Source organism: Salmo trutta, chromosome 18 (assembly GCF_901001165.1).
Source record: "Salmo trutta chromosome 18, fSalTru1.1, whole genome shotgun sequence".
NCBI lineage: Eukaryota > Metazoa > Chordata > Actinopteri > Salmoniformes > Salmonidae > Salmo > Salmo trutta.
Genome location: NC_042974.1, coordinates 35,264,743 through 35,284,683, shown reverse-complemented (window position 1 = coordinate 35,284,683; position 19,941 = coordinate 35,264,743). Strand labels below are relative to the sequence as shown.

General features: G+C 43.9%; 1 protein-coding gene across 12 annotated transcripts in view; it reads right to left on the bottom strand.

Annotated features, from left to right (window-relative positions):
* LOC115153233 (transcription factor COE3) overlaps window positions 1-19,941 on the bottom strand; it is a 70,599-nt gene that overhangs the window by 16,155 nt on the left and 34,503 nt on the right. For 4 of the 12 annotated variants that reach the window (XM_029698458.1, XM_029698448.1, XM_029698454.1 and 1 more), the window contains exons 7-10: window positions 15,498-15,579; window positions 12,620-12,761; window positions 8,190-8,323; window positions 7,833-7,959 (exon numbers count right to left, since the gene is read on the bottom strand). In XM_029698458.1, the coding sequence (XP_029554318.1) occupies window positions 7,833-7,959; window positions 8,190-8,323; window positions 12,620-12,761; window positions 15,498-15,579 (485 nt within the window). The remainder of the gene's footprint in view (window positions 1-7,832; window positions 7,960-8,189; window positions 8,324-12,619; window positions 12,762-15,497; window positions 15,580-19,941) is intronic. The other 8 variants (XM_029698460.1, XM_029698451.1, XM_029698457.1 and 5 more) reach the window with 2 other exon arrangements.

Genomic DNA, 19,941 nt, shown 5'->3' with positions numbered 1-19,941 from the left:
CTTTCCCCTAACACAAATTATACTGAGGTGGAGAGGGAGTTGGAAGGGGAGCAGATAAACAGAACGGGGTGAAGTTCATTCAAGTGCCAGTGATTTTGAACTTGTGAGAGTGTCCAACTCAAGCCTCATGGGCACCTGAGATCATCTTAAAAATGCAGTACCGATATGGGTCACACATAGTATCGTTATCACCACAGGAAATTACATCCTCTCACTGACGTCAATAGCGTCAAACAGGGAGGGAAAAAGGCCAGTGTCACTCAGGGGTTATTGAAAGTAAATGGATGAATGGAAACAGGTGATGAAAGCTGCAAGGACAACATGAACGCACTCCGGTAGACATATAGAGGTCATGATGTTCAGCAATATCGATGTCCGCTGTGGAGACAGATCTAAAACAAGCATGCAGGCAGAACCCCCCTTCAGACCAAACCAACCAATCGTAACTCACGGCAAACCCACGCAAACCAAACCAGTGCATTTACCACTGACCATGTTCTCTCCATCCAATCCAAGCTATCGCTGAGTGATTCCATCTCCAGTCTCAGGTTGATCAGAAAATTCAAACTTCAAAAGATCTGTAGTTAAGATAAATCAATAGAGAGAAATCAATGTCCATTGAAATTTCATGAACTTTGAGCCGATACAGACAACGGGAAAAAAACAAGTTACAATTCCACCAGATATTGCTTCTGCAACAGATCAAATGTAATTAACACAGGTTAAATGGGAGTGATGTACTGTATCAGTTCACAATTATCATACTTTCGAAATTCCCTTTATCTCTGTATTGGAAATGGGTGAAAACACCTCTTCTCTTCCCTTCAATGACATCTAAAGTGAGTGTCCCACTCCTCTAAGGACGTAGAGGGGGACTTTCACACATTACCGTCCAACTGAAATCAAATGGCCTCACTTCACAGCTGATTGCAGGCGCAAATTCATATTGTAAAATGAAGATCAATACATGGACGAGGCCCAATCGATGACAGCTAAATTACGGCCGCATTTTCCCCCTCATTCAAGATGAGTTGTGTTTTCCTCTCAAAGTCAATACCATGCAGCCTCTCTCATTCATTTCTCAATAAACTTGACGATGAATTTCAATCACAGGCGGTGGAGGTAGGGCTGGGGGGAGAAAGGGGATGGGGAATAGGGGGATGGGAGCTCTTATAAAGGCCGTTGGGTGTGGAACATAGTGAAAATGGGGCACGGAGGGGAGGGAGGAGAGATCCTCGTCTATCAAGAGCCTCCTTCCTTCCCATCTATCTTTTTTTGCTGCACAGACTAATACTGTGCCTTAGTGGGGACTACCCATATGGCGTACCATTACCAAACACACGTAACAATACAGTTGAACATCAAGTGGTGCCAATTAAATACAATTAAATCCAAATAAATGTATAGTCCTTTCATCCTTATAGAGAAACCCCCCTGTACTGATACTACGCAATGGCTAAAAAGCTGTCACTTATTTCAATCAATTTGCCATAGCTGGATTTCCCAGGTCTCTTAATTATTCCACTATGTGAAATATATAATGTCATTGTGCACTCCTCAAAGTCTACCTGACAAACTGCTTGACAGTGGGGAGTGGTAGAGTGTGTGTCATGTCAACCCTCTAATTGGACAAAAGGACCTTCCTCCTCAATCCTTGACGCTATCTGCACACGCTCACAAAGGCTTTCTGCCTGAGCCTGTCTAAGTAGGTGACAAGTGTCTCAGTCACTCCGGAGGAGCTAGAGCTGAATACCAGGCATGTAATGAGAAAGACAGACTGGGAGACAGGTACTGTGACATGAGCTATAGGTCGCTATTCATACAACATTTATATTACGGTGCACTACGCCCTTACACTAAAAGAGATCCCATTGAAAGACCCTCTTAAACAGATCTGTTTACATACCTCTGTGAATGTCTTGATTACAGCGTATCTTATAGTGTGTCTAGGCCACACCCCATCCCTGACTAGCTGCTACCAAACCCTGCCCTGCAGGGGAGGAAATCGTGAGGAAGCTCTGTATCTGATCTGCGCCAAATCCGGAACTTCAAAGAGCGTCTCGGCTGAAGGGCGGAGGGGAGCTGTAGGGTTAGGCCCGATACACAGACTGAACAGCACAAGGCCTGGACTGATGGGCTTTGATAAAGGAGTCCATTTGTACTGAATTGCTTTTTTTTTTGTCAAGAGCCAACAATTTCTGCTTGCAGTGGGGCAAAGGGTTTCATTTGAGATTTGAAGATCTCTTTGTATCTCTGCCCAGCTGAGTGAGGATAAAGTGGTCAGTCAAGGTACACATCAATATGCACAGCATTACATTTACAATGCATAGCATCTTGATGATCATCACAGTAAATATTAACCCTCAAAATAAATGTTCATAATCGTGAGTTTTGCAAGTGGTATAGGATAGCATTACTACTTGCAGAATATATACAGTATTAACACCTTCCGTTTCCATCCCCTACCAGACTGACATTTCTTGGTCTCTAACAGTATTGAGTGAATCCCCCATGACCCCTTTGTCCTTATGTTGATGAATGACTACCTTATACCCATGTTGTCCGATTCTGGTGCAGTGGAGTCGATACTGTCACCTTGACAAGAAAACTTTGTGATTCATCAGCCTTCAAGGATGTCTAGCCTCAACCCAAATCTGGCAAGAGACGCTCACTGCATGGGGCATCATCAGCAGCATCATCCAAAGTCCTTCACCCAGACCCAGTGTGTTAAATAGCAGCCCTCTGTGAGGTCGGATAAATGGTTCTCGTTACAGTCAGCCTTATAGGGAGGAAAAAAATAAAACACTTGACTTGTACTAATAGCCCAGAAACCAAGCTGGTCACCAAAGGTCTGAAGATGAAGCACCCTGTCACTTCCCAGCTTGGGAAATTAGCAAATAATGTTCCCTTCCCACTGACAAATGTATGACAGCTACACTTTGCCAGTCATTCTCTCCTAACATTATGATGCATGTCCCGGATCCCCACTAGAGGATACAGGCGAAGTGTAGTGACCCTCAATTTACCCATGACAAATGGGGTCCCAGTAAATGTGCGATTTCTGGGGCAAGGTAGGGGTTCATTTGAACACAATCCCGGTATAGGGATGTCACTGATTAGGATAAATAGTAGATGAGTGTGTTAGCAGCAGTGCTAGCACTTCATATCACTAAGGGTCTCCATATGGGTCCTGGGAGGGTAGCTGTCATAGAAATCAAGTCAAGATAGAAACTGATGCAATTAGAGTTTCAAAGTTACTGATAGTTTTTACTGATAGTTTACTCTTTTGCACGGGTGTCATCTACTGTAACGTTAAAGTAAAAAAGCAATCACATAGATTTACTAAATTGAAGTGTGAAGCAAGTGTGAAATATTGACCTAAGGACAGCTGGACCTGTCTCCCTTTGATTTTCTACAACCTTGCTGACAGTTTGATCCACTGGCCACCCTGACCAATGGATAACCAATACATGGATCAGTTCAGGGCAAACCACCTCCATGAGACAATAATACACCATGTCCTTACCCTAAAGTAGAACAATGCTGTAAACTTTGATACATTTAAAGGCCCATTGCAATCAAACATTTGATTTCTCTGTGTTTTATATGTATTTCCAAACTATGAGGTTGGAATAATACTGTGAAATTGTGAAAATGATGATAATGCCCTTTTAGTGTAAGAGCAGTTTGAAAAGACCACCTGACATTTCAGCCTGTTTTGGTGGGATGGAGTTTTGGCCTGCCTGGTGAGGTGATTAGTTAATAGACCAATAAGAAAGAGAGTTCCAAACCTCTCTGCCAATAAAAGCACATTTTCAGTTTTCCCCTCCCCACTCAGACCACTCCCAGACAGTCCAAGCAAAATTCTTGCTTGAGAAATTACTCTTCGCTAAGAAGCTATTTTTGTTATTTTTTGACCATTTTAATTTAAAACAATCACAGTAAGGTACTTAATTGTTATCCAGAAGAAATCATATGATATTGAGATAAAAACGGCTGCATGTGGATTATGAAGAAATTGTTGTATTACTGATAATAAAATTATGGCCACAGTGATAAATACATTGCTAGCTACATAGCTTAACAAAGCATCCTCTGAAGTTTTGTAGCATTATGTGTCTCCGTAGCTGGTGTTTCCATGATTGAACATACTCGATGCATGCAGGATTATTGACGTACACTACTTGGTACTCACATCCTCTGAGTGAATTATTAGTTTTGGAGGTGGTCCAGAATACTAACCCAACAAGCCCCACCCTCTGCCATTAGAATTGACTGCAGTCTACTCTATGTTGACTCTTGGTAATTTGTGATAATTTCTTAAATTGAGCGAGTTAAATCTTCATAATTAGGGCCGGTCGGGCGAGAAGAGTACATGAAAAGGTCTAAAAGCTCTTCTCTCAACGGCACGCCGCAAAGTCACTCTTGAATCGCAGCTTTGATAAACGAACCTTTGATATGCACATGTTGCCCGACCACCGAAATGACACGAACACATTCTGTACCCTTTAGATGAAGCAATTATGTTACTCCGTGTCCTCTTCTTGTTGCCCGTCCATGTTGTACTTAACTGTCCGAAAGGTAATGTCCTTCTATCAACTAGCAATTACTGTACATATGGAGTCCCTGTTACTTCTGCTGTTAAGTGCCCGGAGCTCGCTAACAGTTTCATTCCCTCACATGTCAACCCTGGTACCATCAGGGTGATCCACTCTGGGAATAGCAGTAGTCTGAGGAACTAGACTTGTCTTATTGGTGGCTCTCTCTTTTAATTCACCAAACTAATCAATTGTACTGCCGTTGCCTCCGAGGGTAATTGTATCTTTCTACTAACTGGAACAGAGCAGGAACCAGGAAAGGAAGAAGGAAGAAAATCATCATAGATCCAGAAGGGGACATGTTTCCCCAGTAAAACCTGATGGTAATCATCCCAATCCGCTTAGCCCGTGTGACTAATGGGGTCTGTTCTTAAGGGACCTGGCACTTTCACCAGGGTGCTATAGAAGCCATTAAAGTCTTAACTTATACACCTTCCCAGGCTTCACACACACACAAACACACACATGTGCACACATACACTCACACACTCAGCACACTGCACTCTTGTTTCATTAGCCCGGTGCCTTGTTGGCCTCTGCTCTGCTGGTAGTGAGGTTAAACACAGGAGTGCCAGACTACATGGTTGGAGGGGAAGGGAACGGATGGCTGCCAGGGGGGAGGGGGGGGTTGATGAGAAACAGCTGCCCCGGAATGGAAGGGGTCTAGGGGGGGTTAAGGGGTCCAACCCCCCTTCACCCCCACCCCTCAACTTTTTTTGTGGTTCCGCTGTGTGCCCAAGGCCAGGTCTGTGTTGGGGGGCTGAGGTAGGGCGAGACGGGAGTGAGAGTGGTTTGACGCGTCCTTCTCATTCTAACCATCAGATTTAGATCTGAATGAGGCTTCCAGGTCAGACAGGCCTTGACCCCCATGACCTCCGCCTTCTCACCAATGATGACAGATAATACCACCAGTTCCCTCTGTTAGCCAAGATAATCCACCTTTACATATGGTGTGACACTCTCACACAAGACACTTACACACACTCACAAATACCCTGAACTCTGCGTGCTTAAATTTCTCTCTAGTTCAGCCAAGTTCAGTCTAGTTCAGCTTTCAGTCAAATTAAAATATAAACTATATATACAAAAGAATGTGGACACCTCTTCAAATGAGTGGATCTGGCTATTTCAGCCACACCCAATGCTGACAGGTGTATAACATTGAGTACACAGCCATGCAATGTCCATAGACAAACAATGGCAGTAGAATGGCCTTACTGAAGAGCTCAGTCACTTTCAACGTGGCACCGTCACACCGTCATAGGATGCAACATTTACAACAAGTCAGGTGGTCAAATTTCTGCCCTACTAGTGCTGCCCCGGCCAACTGTAAGTGCTGTTATTGTGAAGTGGAAACATCTAGGAGCAACAACTGCTCAGCCGTGAAGTGGTAGGCCACACAAGCTCACAGAACAGGACCGCGAGTGCTGAAGCACGTAGCGCATAAAAAATTGTCTGTCCTCGGATGAGGCACTCACTACTGAGTTCCAAACTGCTTCTGGAAGCAGAACTGTTCGTCAGGAGCTTCATGGAAAAAATAAAATTCCAGCCGCACACAAGCCTAACATCACCATGCACAATGCCAAGCGTTGGCTGGAGTGTTGTAAAGCTCGCCGCCATTGGACTCCGGAGTAGTGGAAACGCGTTCTCTGGAGTGATGAATCACGCTTCACCATCTGGCAGTCCAACGGTCAAATCTGGGTTTGGTAGATGCCAGGAGAACGCTACCTGCCCAAATGCATAGTGCCAACTGTAAAGTTTGGTGGAGGAGGAATAATGGTCTGGGGCTGTTTTTCATGGTTCGGGCTAGGCCCCTTAGTTCCAGTGAAGCTACAGCATGACATGCTAAACAATTCTGTGCTTCCAACTTTGTGGCAACAGTTTGGGAAGGCCCTTTCCTATTTCAGCATACCACACGCCCCCGTGCACAAAGCGAGGCCCATACATAAATTATTTGTCGAGATCGGTGTGGAAGAACTTGACTGGCACAGAGCCCTGATCTCAACCCCATCAAACACCTTTGGGATGAATTGGAATGTCGACTGCGAGCCAGGTCTAATCGCCCAATATCAGTTCCCAACCTAATTCTCCGACAAATACTCTTGCGGCTGAATAGAAGTGTGTGTGTGTGGAAAGCCTTCCCAAAAGAGTGGAGGCTGTTATAGCAGCAAAGGGGGGGACCAACTCCATATTGATGCCCATGATTTTGGAATGAGATATTCGACAAGCAGGTGTCTACATACTTTTTGTCATGTACTGTATATAAGAAATCTGCAAATTAGCAGATGCATATCTGACAAGTGAGTAAAAAATACAATTGTCAGAGTGAATTATCCTGACAAATTGAATTTAACAAAGCTAGGCAGCATCACTTTCTAATTCCACCACGGTCTTCCCGAGTGGCGCAGCGGTTTAAGGCACTGCATTGCAGTGCTAGAGGCGTCACTACAGATCTGGGTTCGATCCCGGGCTGTGTTGCAGCCGGCTGCAACCGGGAGACCTATGAGGCAGTGCACAATTGGCCCAGCGTCGTCCGGGTTAGGGGAGGGTTCGGTGGGCTGGGATTTCCTTGTCCCATTGCACTCCTTGTGGCGGCCGGGCGCATGCACCCTGACTTCAGTCGCCAGCTGTACAGTGTTTCCTCTGACACATTGGTGAGGCTGTCTTCTGGGTTAAGCGAGCAGTGTGTCAAGAAGCAGTGCGTCTTGGCGGGGTCGTGTTTCGGAGGACGCATGCCTCTCCCGAGTCAGCACAGAAGTTGCAGCGATGGTACAAGACTGTAACTACCAATTGGATATCACGAAATTGGGGAGAAAAAAAGGGTAAAAAGTACCAAAAATAAATAAATAATACAAATCCTTCCACCAAACACCTTAAGTTATGCAGTTCGCACTTCTCATACATTGAAGATTCCAGACCCAGAGAGCAGGGCCCTGGTTAATCCATCATTACTACCTTGACACTGGGGCCCTGTTCCAGTACTGAGAAAATTCCTCCTTATTTCCAACCTAGCCACAGATTAAAATGTCTGAATAGGTAAAAGCTATGTATGTCAGGGAAACCTTGTTTTTCATCTAAATGTATTAGATCAGCGAATACTTCAAGGAAGCAAGGAAGTAAGTATACATTTTCAAAGTATTTGAACAGACTTTGAGTTCCATCCAGAGAGGATGGCTCGTCAGGGCACTGAACCCAGGGAGAAGAGACTGAAAACGGGCATTAAGCCTGACTCACCGGTGTAGACAAATCTCCCAGGAGCCCCTTTGCAGAACTGCTTGGACTTATAGGACAGCGTGACCTCCACTACACCAGGGATGTGCCTGGGAGGGGTCTGGACACGGATTGCGTGGGGGGTGATGAGCTGGAAGACAGGGCACAGCAACCATTGAGTCTGACCACGGCTACTAAGGTCTCGTAGCAACCTAATGGACATCATTACTATATAGTTGTTATGGTACAGGCTTGAAACAGTTTTTAAAAAAATTATATGTTTTGTAAAAACAGTAAAACACTTCAAACCTAGGCTGAAATTCAATCAAATCAATGGTGTGACAGAACATTTTTGCATCGTCGTCAGACAACATATTGTACCTCACTCCAGACAAGCATGGTCCCGAACACGACCTGCAGGCCATCAAAGAAGTTGTCCCCAATGATGATGACAGTGGCCCCTCCTGTAGTCCATCCCTCACTGGGGCTGATGGCCTTGATGCACGGGGTGGCTGCTTAACACACAGAGAAAATAGCCTATTCAGTACCTACACCTCTATATAGCCTGATGTCTTTAACCCAATAGAAAGACATATCATGGAAATAAGCCTGGAGAGAGAAAAAATGATGGATTTGTCCTTTTAGGCACGAGAATAAAATCATTCAGCAGCAGCTTGGAGTGATGTAGTTAAGCAGAACCTTCAAATGGTCTGCTTCACAAAGGCTAAGCGATGGACTTGTGAGTGGAAATGATCTGATGTAGCACATTGTGTCAGGGCAAATGTAACTATCAAAATGGATTAGGTGTAGCCCTGCATGTACAGTAGAATTTCAAAGTTGAATACATCTCAAATGAGTCAAGAATAAGGCTGTTGAATGAAAATGACAAGCCAAAGCTGTGTTGTTGGTTTCATGTCATTCCGTTGTCTTTGTTCCCTGTGTTCTGGCATGTTGTTGAGAATGCAGTTTCACGTTTTTACAACATTAATAACTTCATGAATTATTCAGGCTCAATTTTTGCCTTTTGTGATCGATTCAATCCATTTCACATTGTTCCTTACAATGCTTTTCATCAGCCATGACTTTTGCTCCATAGCTGTGCCATTCATCAGAATGCTGGGTGTTATTATAATCTAATTTGAGCAAACTCATGCCAAACTCTCTCTGTCATTTGATACATTGCCTTAATATGATGTTCACCCTGACACCATGTTTACAACAGGCATAGCATGACAGCTAACCATAAAACAGAAATATTAAATGTAGCCTTTTTTCATCAAGATTTTGTGAATACAATGCGAACTGCGCACACTTGTTCTTTTAACATTTTGTACTATTTCAGTTATAGGTATTTCATATGAGCACATTGCTGTGCTACTATTATCACTCCAGTTCAGTAATTACAATAAATCACCATATCAGTATATTGTAATGAACATTACATACAAGACATCTCCCTTTGTTTGCTTTGCTGTTGGGGCTGTTCAGGTTATGTTTGCTTTATCCCATAAAGCGCACATGCACACACATACGCACACACGCCACACTACGGGAAATCACACGCACGCACACACTATGGGAAATCTGACTTTAACAGGGGCTGTTGACTTCATGCTAATCGCCCGTACAGAATTTCATCTCTGAGGTCTGGACGAGTGACATTTGCTTTCCTTAATTGCTAAGCAGAGCATCTGAAAGAAGACCATCTCTCTGTGGGATCGCTGCGTCCCCTCAAAGGAGCTGACCTTCATCAGTGCTGCCGATTACGGCAAATAATTCCCCCTTCAAAATTACTGTAAACAAATTGACTTTGGGGCCAGGAGAGAGAGAGAGAGAGAGAGAGAGAGAGAGAGAGAGAGAGAGAGAGAGAAGGGGGTGATGGTGGTTATTGGGGGGCAGCTGCAGCCAGAAACCTACACACATACACACGCCGCCTCGGAAATCCCAACGTCCCCCTCCGGTACACAGAAAGGACCCATAGAGAGGGAGCGACCGGGGCCCTAAGCCGTCCACCCTTCTGCCTGAAAATTTGCATATGTCTCAATGCACAGACAGAGAGGGGAGCATGTGCTGAATGGGAACCGTGGCCAAGTGGATTACACAGGCAGCGCAGGCGATCTGAGGATAGACACGCACAATGCCCCGCAGCAGATGATAAACATTGCAGGGAGGGAATGAGGATGGCTGAAACAGGGCCTGACTGTGCATCACAAAACTCATACTTTTAAATTGTTTAAACCAATATTAGTTTATTTGTGAGCATTTATTTCTAAACATCCCTAAGCGCAAATCCAACATCAATTTTGGTTCCTTTACTTGCTAATGCGGCAGGTTAGCACTGGAGTAGAGAAAACTGATCCTAGATCTGAGCTTTAGGCCAACTTCCGTCTGAAGCGCTTGTAGACCTACTGAGCCACTCAAACAGGTCTGATGTGTCCGTGGCTGTGGCGTCCTTTGTTCTGCCTGCTGAAATGTGTTGTAATTGTGCTGTGGGATGTCCAGATGGTCGGCTGATAGTGCAGCTGATGGGATTATACCTTTTACCTCTCCCTGGGCCATCTGTTACCCCTTTCTCTCTCCCTTTCCATCTCTCTCCCCCTCTTTATCTCTCTCTCAGTCTCTCGCCCTCTCTCTTTCTCTCTCTCTCTCTCTCTCTCTCTGTCTGTCTCTCCCTCTCTCTCTATCGCTCTCTATCTCTGTCTTTCTCTCCCTCTCTGTCTCTCAGACGGAGCAGACTGTATTCACTTGTCTTTATTGCATGAACACTAACGGTATTACAGCAACTTGGCATGCAAATGACTGGGGCGCTGCAGGCTCATTGCTGAGTCTTCCATACTCTCCAAGTCTCTACAGTGGAGGTCAAACGGAGCTAAGGAATGCGTGGCGTGAGTGTTTATGAGGGCGCGAGTGTGTAGGTGTGTGTGTATTAGTGAAGGATTTTCTGTGTATTCATGTCTAAATGCTTTTGTGACAGCTCAAACCTGCATGGTTCAGTTGTGTGACATTGACAGAAATTCCTGTTCACCAATAGGGGGCAGCACTTCTTGAGCAGCCTGACACTGTAACCCCAGCACTGAGACAATGAACTGAGAGGGTGCCTTGCTTTCGCAGACACATAGACAGACAGTCAGTGAGCCACATACCTGAGGCTCCTCACCCAGCGAACTCCCAGTGAAGAATGTGTTGCTAATTTAAAGCACACTCTGTCTGCCTGCCTGGTGTCAGAACTCTATGAACGACATGGATGGGATTACATTTTATGACCGAGTATCCTGTTCTCATGTGTCATGTCTATGAGTGTCTGGAGTGGGAAGCAAAGTTTTGGCTAAAGAGCTATGGTACATTGGTAGTATACACAAAGTGTTAGTTTTCTACACTCGGCTACATTAGGTTGGAATGGAAAATAGATTGAGATATACTGGAAAGAAAAATGTAGTATATTATAGTTAAATGAAATGTTCTCAAACTCAATCATTGAAAATTGTCAGGTGATTTAGGCACTCAAAAGCAGGACCGTTGTGTACACTTTACGAATAACTGTGTGGCTCACACAGACACTACGCTAAATTGTGTTATTGAAGGAAGCTTGTTTTACAAGGCAAGCTTACTGTTCTTGTGCTTAGAAGAATGAGGAGGGGAAGAAAGGGGTGGGCAGTGGAAATTTGTTTGGAACACACACACACACACACACACACACACACACACACACACACACACACACACACACACACACACACACACACACACACTGTCCTGTGGGATGGGAGGAACATGGAGGAGAGGGCTCAACCTCTTTAATTGCTCTCCTCATTAAGACTAAGGTTGCTAGGCGATCCACACCTACCCTGTCATAAACGTGAGACACAGACACAAACAGAACGTCACTGAGCATAATGACTTCGATGCTCGGGGCAGGACTTTAATTATTTGATTTTGTTCTCGAGTAGTGGAGTCATTAATAAAGACGAAAACAAATAGCTTTTAAACAAATTAGCTTTTCCCCCTACTAGATATATTAATTGTCTTGTCTGGATTTTTTTAACCCTTGTTGTATTAAACATTACATTTGCTTTTGGTGATATGACCATTAATGGTTATTAAACTGGAGAGAAGGCCGTTTCAGTCAGTGGTGTGTGTGCATATAAACTGTTTGCCTAGCCATAATTGCCCCTTGAAATCTGAAGATAAGCAATTTGCACAATTGGCCTGCTCTGTTTTTTCCATAATCTTTCAGCTGTTATGCTCCCAGCTGCAAGAGGAGGCCAGGAGGGGTCAGAAGGTTGTGTTTAGTGCAGTTTACTTTTTGGATTTCCCATGGTTTGGGGGTCCTGCTTCTCTCTCTGTTGGCCATGCAGGCAATCAGTCTATCATATGGAATCAGTTGGAAGAAAAACAGTAAGTTCTGTTTTTCTCCTAGACCCTCCCCTCGCCCTGTCCTTCATCCCCTCATTTCTCCTCTCAACTGAAACTGCAGCACCCGGCAACAGGAAATTGACCTAACTCTGAATTCTTTGCCAATTTCATCATGTTTCTAATAGGTAACATTTTTTTATGTGCAGTTAACAATTGGTCAAGATTGGAAATAGTATATCATTTTATGATCATTAAAATGTCCATAATTACTAGCATTATTCGAATGATTAGTGATGCATGATATTGTATACTATTTCCAATCCACTACAAATAGTATGCATTTTGGGAGGCAAATAGTGATTTACAACACAGAATAAGAATAAAAATGTATGAACGAAAGGAAGATGGAAATGTAAAGTAAAAAGGAAAGAAAATAATATGATGTAAAAGGTGCCTACCATTCTCCAGATAAGGAGGCGTACCTTCTGAAGGGTCGAGTCTGCGAGCCCTTCGCCCATGCTTGGAGTTGTTGTGGACAAACATGTTGTCTGAGACAGCCAAGACGTGGCCGTCCACATTGACTGTCGTCGAGACGACAACCTGCAACAAGAGTGAAGGTAGACCGTGTCATTTAGCAATCTGTAGGAAGGGGACACAATCACGTACAAAACATGAGCTTAATCATGCTTTATTGTTTTCAGATTCCAAGAACAACATTTAGCTCTCTCTATAATCACTTGTTTTGACCCACTCTGACAAATGTTGTATTGATGTAATTGACTCACAAAAGACATTGATCGACTCATCTACAGTGCCTTCAGAAAGTATTCATACCCCTTCACTTATTCCATATTTTATTGTGTTACAGCCTGAATTCAAAATTTATTAAATTTAGGGGATTTTTCACCCATCTACACACAAAACCACTCTGTGACAAAGTGAAAACAGATTTTTAGAAACGTTATCAAATGTATTGAAAATGAAACACAGAAATATCTAATTTACATAAGTATTCACACCCCTGAGTCAATACATGATATAATCGCCTTTGGTAGTGATTACAGCTGTCTTTCTGGGTAAGTCTCTAAGAGTCTCTAAGAGCTTTGCACACCTGGATTGTACAATATTTGCCCATTGTTCTTTTAAAAAGTATTCCATTTCTGTCAAGTAGGTTGTTGTTGCTAGACAGCTATTTTCAAGTCTTGCCATAGATTTTCAAGCTGATTTAAGTCAAAACTGTAACTAGGCCACTCAGAAATATTTGTGACACAAACGCCGGCTGTAACACAACATAATGTGAAAAAAATCAAGGGGTGTAAATACTTTCTGAAGCCACTGTAGTTCTGTACAGTGGACAAACTGGATAAACTCATCAACAACTAAAACAATCCTCTTTTTGGTTCAACAAACATTTCACCTGGATCAAATTCCAAGTCACACTCAGGCTGAGATTCAATCTGATTGCAGTTTATAGGCAAAGCGGCTCTTACAGGCAATGTTCCCACGTTCGTGGAGATCCCATTCACGGTAAACGCTACATACTGTATGTCGTCTCAATCGAAAATTGCCTTTAAAAGCCACAGTGCCTTTAACCCGCGATCGGATGAATCCAGGCCTCAATATATCATAGTGCTTGTTTTTATTGTTGTTTTTTTCTCTCAACCACATCTCCAAACAGTGGACTAGGCCAAGAATGGAGAAAGTGTTTCCGAGCCGGAAAGAGAGAGCCCCTCTCAGGTTCTGTTTGCCGGTGAGTGACCTCGGTGTAGCCGTGGAATTTGGGGGGTGTTTTTTTGGTTAGTTGGGGGTGTGGGGTTGGGATGGAGGTAGGGGGGCTGAGTGGGGAGGTGAAAGAGCTCCATTCTTGCTCGCAGGTTCAGAGCTGGGCCAAGCTGGAGATGATGGATGTGGTCCTCTCTGGCCTCCAGCTGGTTTGGGGGGGTAATAAGCGGAGTGGAAGGCATGCAAAATACACAACATTGGCCGGAGTAACACCTACAGTGAAGCATCTGGTAAAACTATCTGGGGAAAACTGAATTCTGGCCATTGGAATGGAGACCGGAGAAGATAGCCAACAATATTGTAAACCTTGGCATACAATACCTCCCACCCTCAAATACTCCAACAATAATGTCAAATCATATTCATGGTATATAAGTCCTGCCAGTTGATTCCCTATAAATATGGTAAATCTAGATTTTATTAAAGATAAACAGATACAAATGCGGTAGAAGTTTTATGCAACACTCACTCATACACCTCCTGTTACATATGCCTGAGGGAACTCATATGCCTGAGAACTCAGTAGCTGTCATGGCTGGGACAGTATGTTCCAGTCTCTTGTGAATCTACTGTAGGAGTAATGCGATGGTAGAGTGAACACCTGAGCTGTCTGTGAAGGGATTGACTCTGTTAAGTCCAGTTACCCCCTCAGGGAAAAGGAGACGAGGCAGGTCTAGTGGTGACATCAGAAAGAGTCTGTCTGTTTCATGTCTGAGGGTTTGCTGGATGAGGCTAGGTTGGTGTGTTTGTCATAGCCCATGATTGGCAGTGAATGATGGCCCCTGTAGTTTGTGGCAAAGCAGATAGGATACCACCACTCCATTCAGGCCTGACCTCCTACTTGGGGTATATGGGTCTGGGGTAGGCAGATAAGGAGATCACTAACTTCAATGGCACCCCTTCACATTTAATAGAGAATGTATTTTAGCATCTGCAGCCTCTTAAACATGGGAGAATTCCGGACCTCCAGATAGACGTCTCTTTGGTAATACTATAATGTCACTGCTGGCCACAGTTTTATGGAAAACACCTCTCAGATGGCTGCACAGTGAAGAAGTGTGTGTGTGTGTGTGTGTGTGTGTGTGTGTGTGTGTGTGTGTGTGTGTGTGTGTGTGTGTGTGTGTGTGTGTGTGTGTGTGTGTGTGTGTGTGTGTGTGTGTGTGTGTGTGTGTGTGTCCTACTGGGAAACCCTGAGTTAACACATGTGGTGGGATTGTCCTCCCTTCTGTGCTGTGGTTCAGAAAGCTGTCAGGACCACAATTGATATCACCTCTTAAATCCCATATCCTTATTTGTGTAAGATGGTGTTCTCCAATAAATATTCCTACATGTGTTCAGCAGCACACTGACACCCTCTGCGTGTGTGTGTGTGTGTGTGTGTGTGTGTGTATGTGTGTGTGTGTGTGTGTGTGTGTGTGTGTGTGTGTGTGTGTGTGTGTGTGTGTGTGTGTGTGTGTGTGTGTGTGTGTGTGTGTGTGTGTGTGTGTGTGTGTGTGTAAACCTGAGTGAATTTAAACCAGTGTGTGTGTGTGGTTTTGTGTAACTTTCAGTTACCTGGAACCTGCGCATGTCTCTGGGATTCCCTGCATTCTTCAGACAGTTCTGATTGCACTTCAGGAAGAACTTCAGGAAGAATCTGAAAGAGAGCAAAAAACAAACAATTGAACTACATCGTACTACTATGTTTTACAAAATAGTCCTGAAACAATTGAAGCATAGAGCCATTCAAGAATTCATATGGAATGGAATTCCATAAAATCAAAACAGGTCCATGCCACTCAACATGTCAACAAGAAATCAATTTCACCAACATCAAACAGATAGATGCTACTCAACTGTTTAAAATAATGCAGATATCTACTGTTGCTTTAATACCCCTTAGTAGCAACCCTTTGTCATATCATCTACTCACCTGAGTTCACAGCCTGTTCTCATACCCATCTGCTACTAGCATGCAGGAAGTCACTTGATATTCCACCCATTTATTTAATCCCAGAACACCCCCTGTGCAATTAAAGTTGTGCTGTTCAATAGGAAGGCAAATGAGGCCCACCTGTGACCAGGTCTTGTTTGAAGAGCATCAGGGATAAAGGACCTAACAAGGTGAGAGCGCGCCACAAAACGTATAGTCCTGTCAGACAATTAGGCGGCCACTCCTGGGACCTTCGCTTCACGCCACACACACACGCACAAACGCACACACACACACACACACACACACACACACACACACACACACACACACACACACACACACACACACTGGTGGATGGGTGAGGCAATTATGCCACAAATTACAACCTGGCTAATCGTCTCTAAACAAATGTCATGTGAGAGACAGATCTGTGGTTGGTTAGTCTATGAGCTTCTCTCTCTCTCTCTCTCTCTCTCTCTCTCTCCCTCTTGCTGCACTTCGCTTCAGCTGACAAGTGTTTGCCTGTGAGCGTCAAATGAACGTCAGATCACTGTGATATTATTGAAAATGCCTTCTATCGTGAGCTCTTCTTTTAAATATAACCTTTCCGTGATCCAGTAGATAACATTACAAAGGAGACAGGCGGAGGAGACTAACAGTCCCTGTCTTGGCTTGCTGTCTCCCTCAACAAATGTATTCCCTATTAGCACTACAAGTGATGACAATAATATGTCCTAAACCTGACAGCGGGATCAATGATTATATCAGCAGAACATACTACAACACCCTTTAATTGACTTTCTTGTCATGTACAGTAAAAACATGCTACAGACTCATTAGGACTCATGTTTTTTGACTCCCTTCAAGTTTGATGTAAACACTCACCATAATTTATTGGTTTAATGCACAATTTCATGGTTTCCATTGAAAAGCTAAATATGCACTGTTACAACTTATTGTATTACCATGGATTGAATTGATGTTGCTTTGCTCAACATAGAGCGTGTTGCCTAAGAAGGCTCTTTCTCAACACCTAGCCTCCTACTTCTTACTCCACAGTGGGATCTGGGCCAATGCAATACATCTGTGCTTTGAAATGACCCCTCTTACCCTGGCCACATTAACACATGCAGTGGTCACTTAGAAGTGTTCTCCAATAAGACTCCAATACCCTTAGCACCACTGCCAGACCAAAGGAGCATGAGAGGTGAGAAAATATTTTCACTCCTCATCCATGGGGCTATGGCTCTGCAATCAATAAAAAGTTTTAAGCCACGCCAAAATGCTGATTGCCTGTTGGTGTGCGGCAAGGCCATAAAAAACCTGACTTGTCATTAGTGCATTTCGCCTGATTGTGTTCAGTGTGTTTTTGGTTGCAGCTGTTGGCCGATCATCAAAATGACCATTATGTACTCTAATTCCCTGACCTTGTTTTTATTTCCCCAAAGAGTCGTAAGGCAGAGCAGTAGACATCTGCGGAAAGCAGACCTGAAATACGACTTTTATTTGTCTGTCGCCTCTCATACAGATTGGATTAGACTAGTGTGTGTGTGTGTGGGTAAGAGCCTGTGTGTGTGTCCAAGATTGATGTGCTCTGAATGTTTTCACCTTGCGCAACAAAATAAATATATGCAAAAGAAAATCAAAAAATAATAATTTTGTAGCCAAAACGTAAATGTTATTGAAGCGACATGTTATTTTTAACATGGGGCTTTTCTGTTCCTTTTTCTGTTGTGCTGTAATACGATTACAACGTGTAAAACTGCAGTAAAACAAAAAGTGAGCAATAAACAGAAAAGGACAACTTGGGAATAGAAAGCAGCCGTTCTATTGTGAACTCATTTATGTTTACTGTTATGAAGACGATTAAACACATTTCCAGCTAACAGATAAGCTTCATTTCAACAGTAGTCCATGTTAGTGGCAACAGTAAAGCATCATTACATTAGAGTTAACATTCTACATGAGCGTACTGTAAATTGGTCCTTGGTGAAAAGGCAAGCAATTAAGACAAGCCTCTCTCTTTTACTTCTTAAATATCTACAGAACTTTGTGCTGGTGTTTTGCTTGGAGACAAAAAACGAGATTGTTTGATAGTTTTTTAATGGGATATCAAGGCGAGGACGCCATTAGATGTTGGCAACGGAGGGCAAAGGGGGGGATCGAGAGAAAGAATGAACTGCAATTAGGTTTGATTAAAGCTATCCTTCTCAATAATCAGAGCTAGTGACAGGACAGGAGGACCCTCGTGGCCGTGGAGATGGAGGAAGGTGTAGAGAGATATTAAGGCCAATGAAGGGGATATTAACATAGCTAATTAAAGCAACTCCTCCAAAGCCAGTAGACGAGCGAGGCTCTCAGCGGACCGCCATGGAGGAAATCATCGGCCCAGACAGCTATCAGTTGGAGCAGGGCTGCAATTCACCAGAGAGAGAGGAGAGAGAGGAGAGAGAGTGGGAGAGGGAGAGAGAGAGAGAGAGTAGCAGAGAGAGAAGGAGGGGAGGATGAAACTATGGAGTGTGAAGAAAGACAAAAGAGAAGGAGACAGGCGAAAGCCTAAAGAGATAGACTTACAGTACTGGAGAGCTATGCTCCTTTTGACACAACCCTCTCCCTGTCTGAAGTCTGCCAGTATAACTACGACCTGACATCAGCTTTTATCTTCCAACGGCCTGAGTTACAGGCCCACAAATCAACGCTAAAACAATCCCTTTCTAACAGAGACTAGGGCAATTAATAGGATTCTCCTGTAGCCTGTACCTCCATGCTCGCCACACTGCTGAGGCTAGCTACTAATCATGCGATAATGATTTCTCTCCCTCTGGTCAAAGGGGAAATAGATTGTCTCTTTAGTAATGCTGCAGGCTCGGCGGTTTCCACTCCGTGTGCTTCACACGCCTGGTAATTGAGGAGAAAAAGGCAGACTTTGGCACTTTGACTGATTTGAGGGCTGCTAGACCCTCTTATCTCTACTCTGATCATTTTAGGCTGACACTCAAAGGGAGACCCATCAGCCTAATTTTAGCTCGCCCCTCTCCCATCATCAAATAGAAGAGAAACGGAGAAAACAAACAGACGAAGTGAGGAGACGCTTCCTGATTTTAGGAGCTAAGCTAATTGGGAGGGGGAGATGTCACCCACTCCTTGACACCTCTGCCTTTGATTCAGGGAAAAATTAGAAGTAATGACTCCATTGTAATATTACTGTACTACCAATACTAACAGGGTATCATACTGCATTTATTTCACTGTGTTTTGTACACCACCCATTTCAGAAGTTCACCACTGAAACATCCATGAGCGTCAGGTATTGACAGTCCTTAGCTCCTGATTGGTGCCCAAGCAACAATGACTGCCATGAAGAGTCCATAGCCGGCGGCCATGACAGTGAGGTCATCATTGCAGGGCGATGAGTATCGACCACCACCCAACCATAGCCCATCAGACCCCAGTATGGGCCTCACCATGGGCCTCAGTGAGGCTGGAGGAGACCTGGAACCAGCGTCTCACAACCCACCACTACGATCTGCTGACAGCAGGTCTCCTCACTGAGATAGTAGTACACAGGTCAATAACATATTGGATTTCCAAAATGCCAGGGTCTTAATGTCAAGCCTTCTGCATCCCCATCAGCTCCAGTATGTAAGGTACTCTACTGTACTTCATCTACTGTACATCACTCAGGTCCCTGTTCTGACAGGCCAGGCTCCATTACACTGGTTTGTTCTTATAACATTCCATTATAAACAAGGAGCAAGCTTTTTGGTCTATGTAGGTTGTTCTGTACTAACACATCTTAATTTACCCGCTGATTAAAGACATTAACCTCTAAAATTCCAGAGGGATTTTTAGCAAGGGGGTCATTGCTGTCATACTCTGGTTGCTTGCTGTCTTCTCTCATCAACTACAGCTGTTTTTCTTCCCCTTCCTCGTAGTAACCACAGCGCATTAACAATATAGCCCTGTACAAGCGCCCAGGGACCAGCCCCGCAGATCCTATCACTTCTTTATCAGGGAACAAGTGCCTTACTATCCAATGTTATTTGGTTGGGGGAAATTAACCACTTCCATTCTATGGGCCAT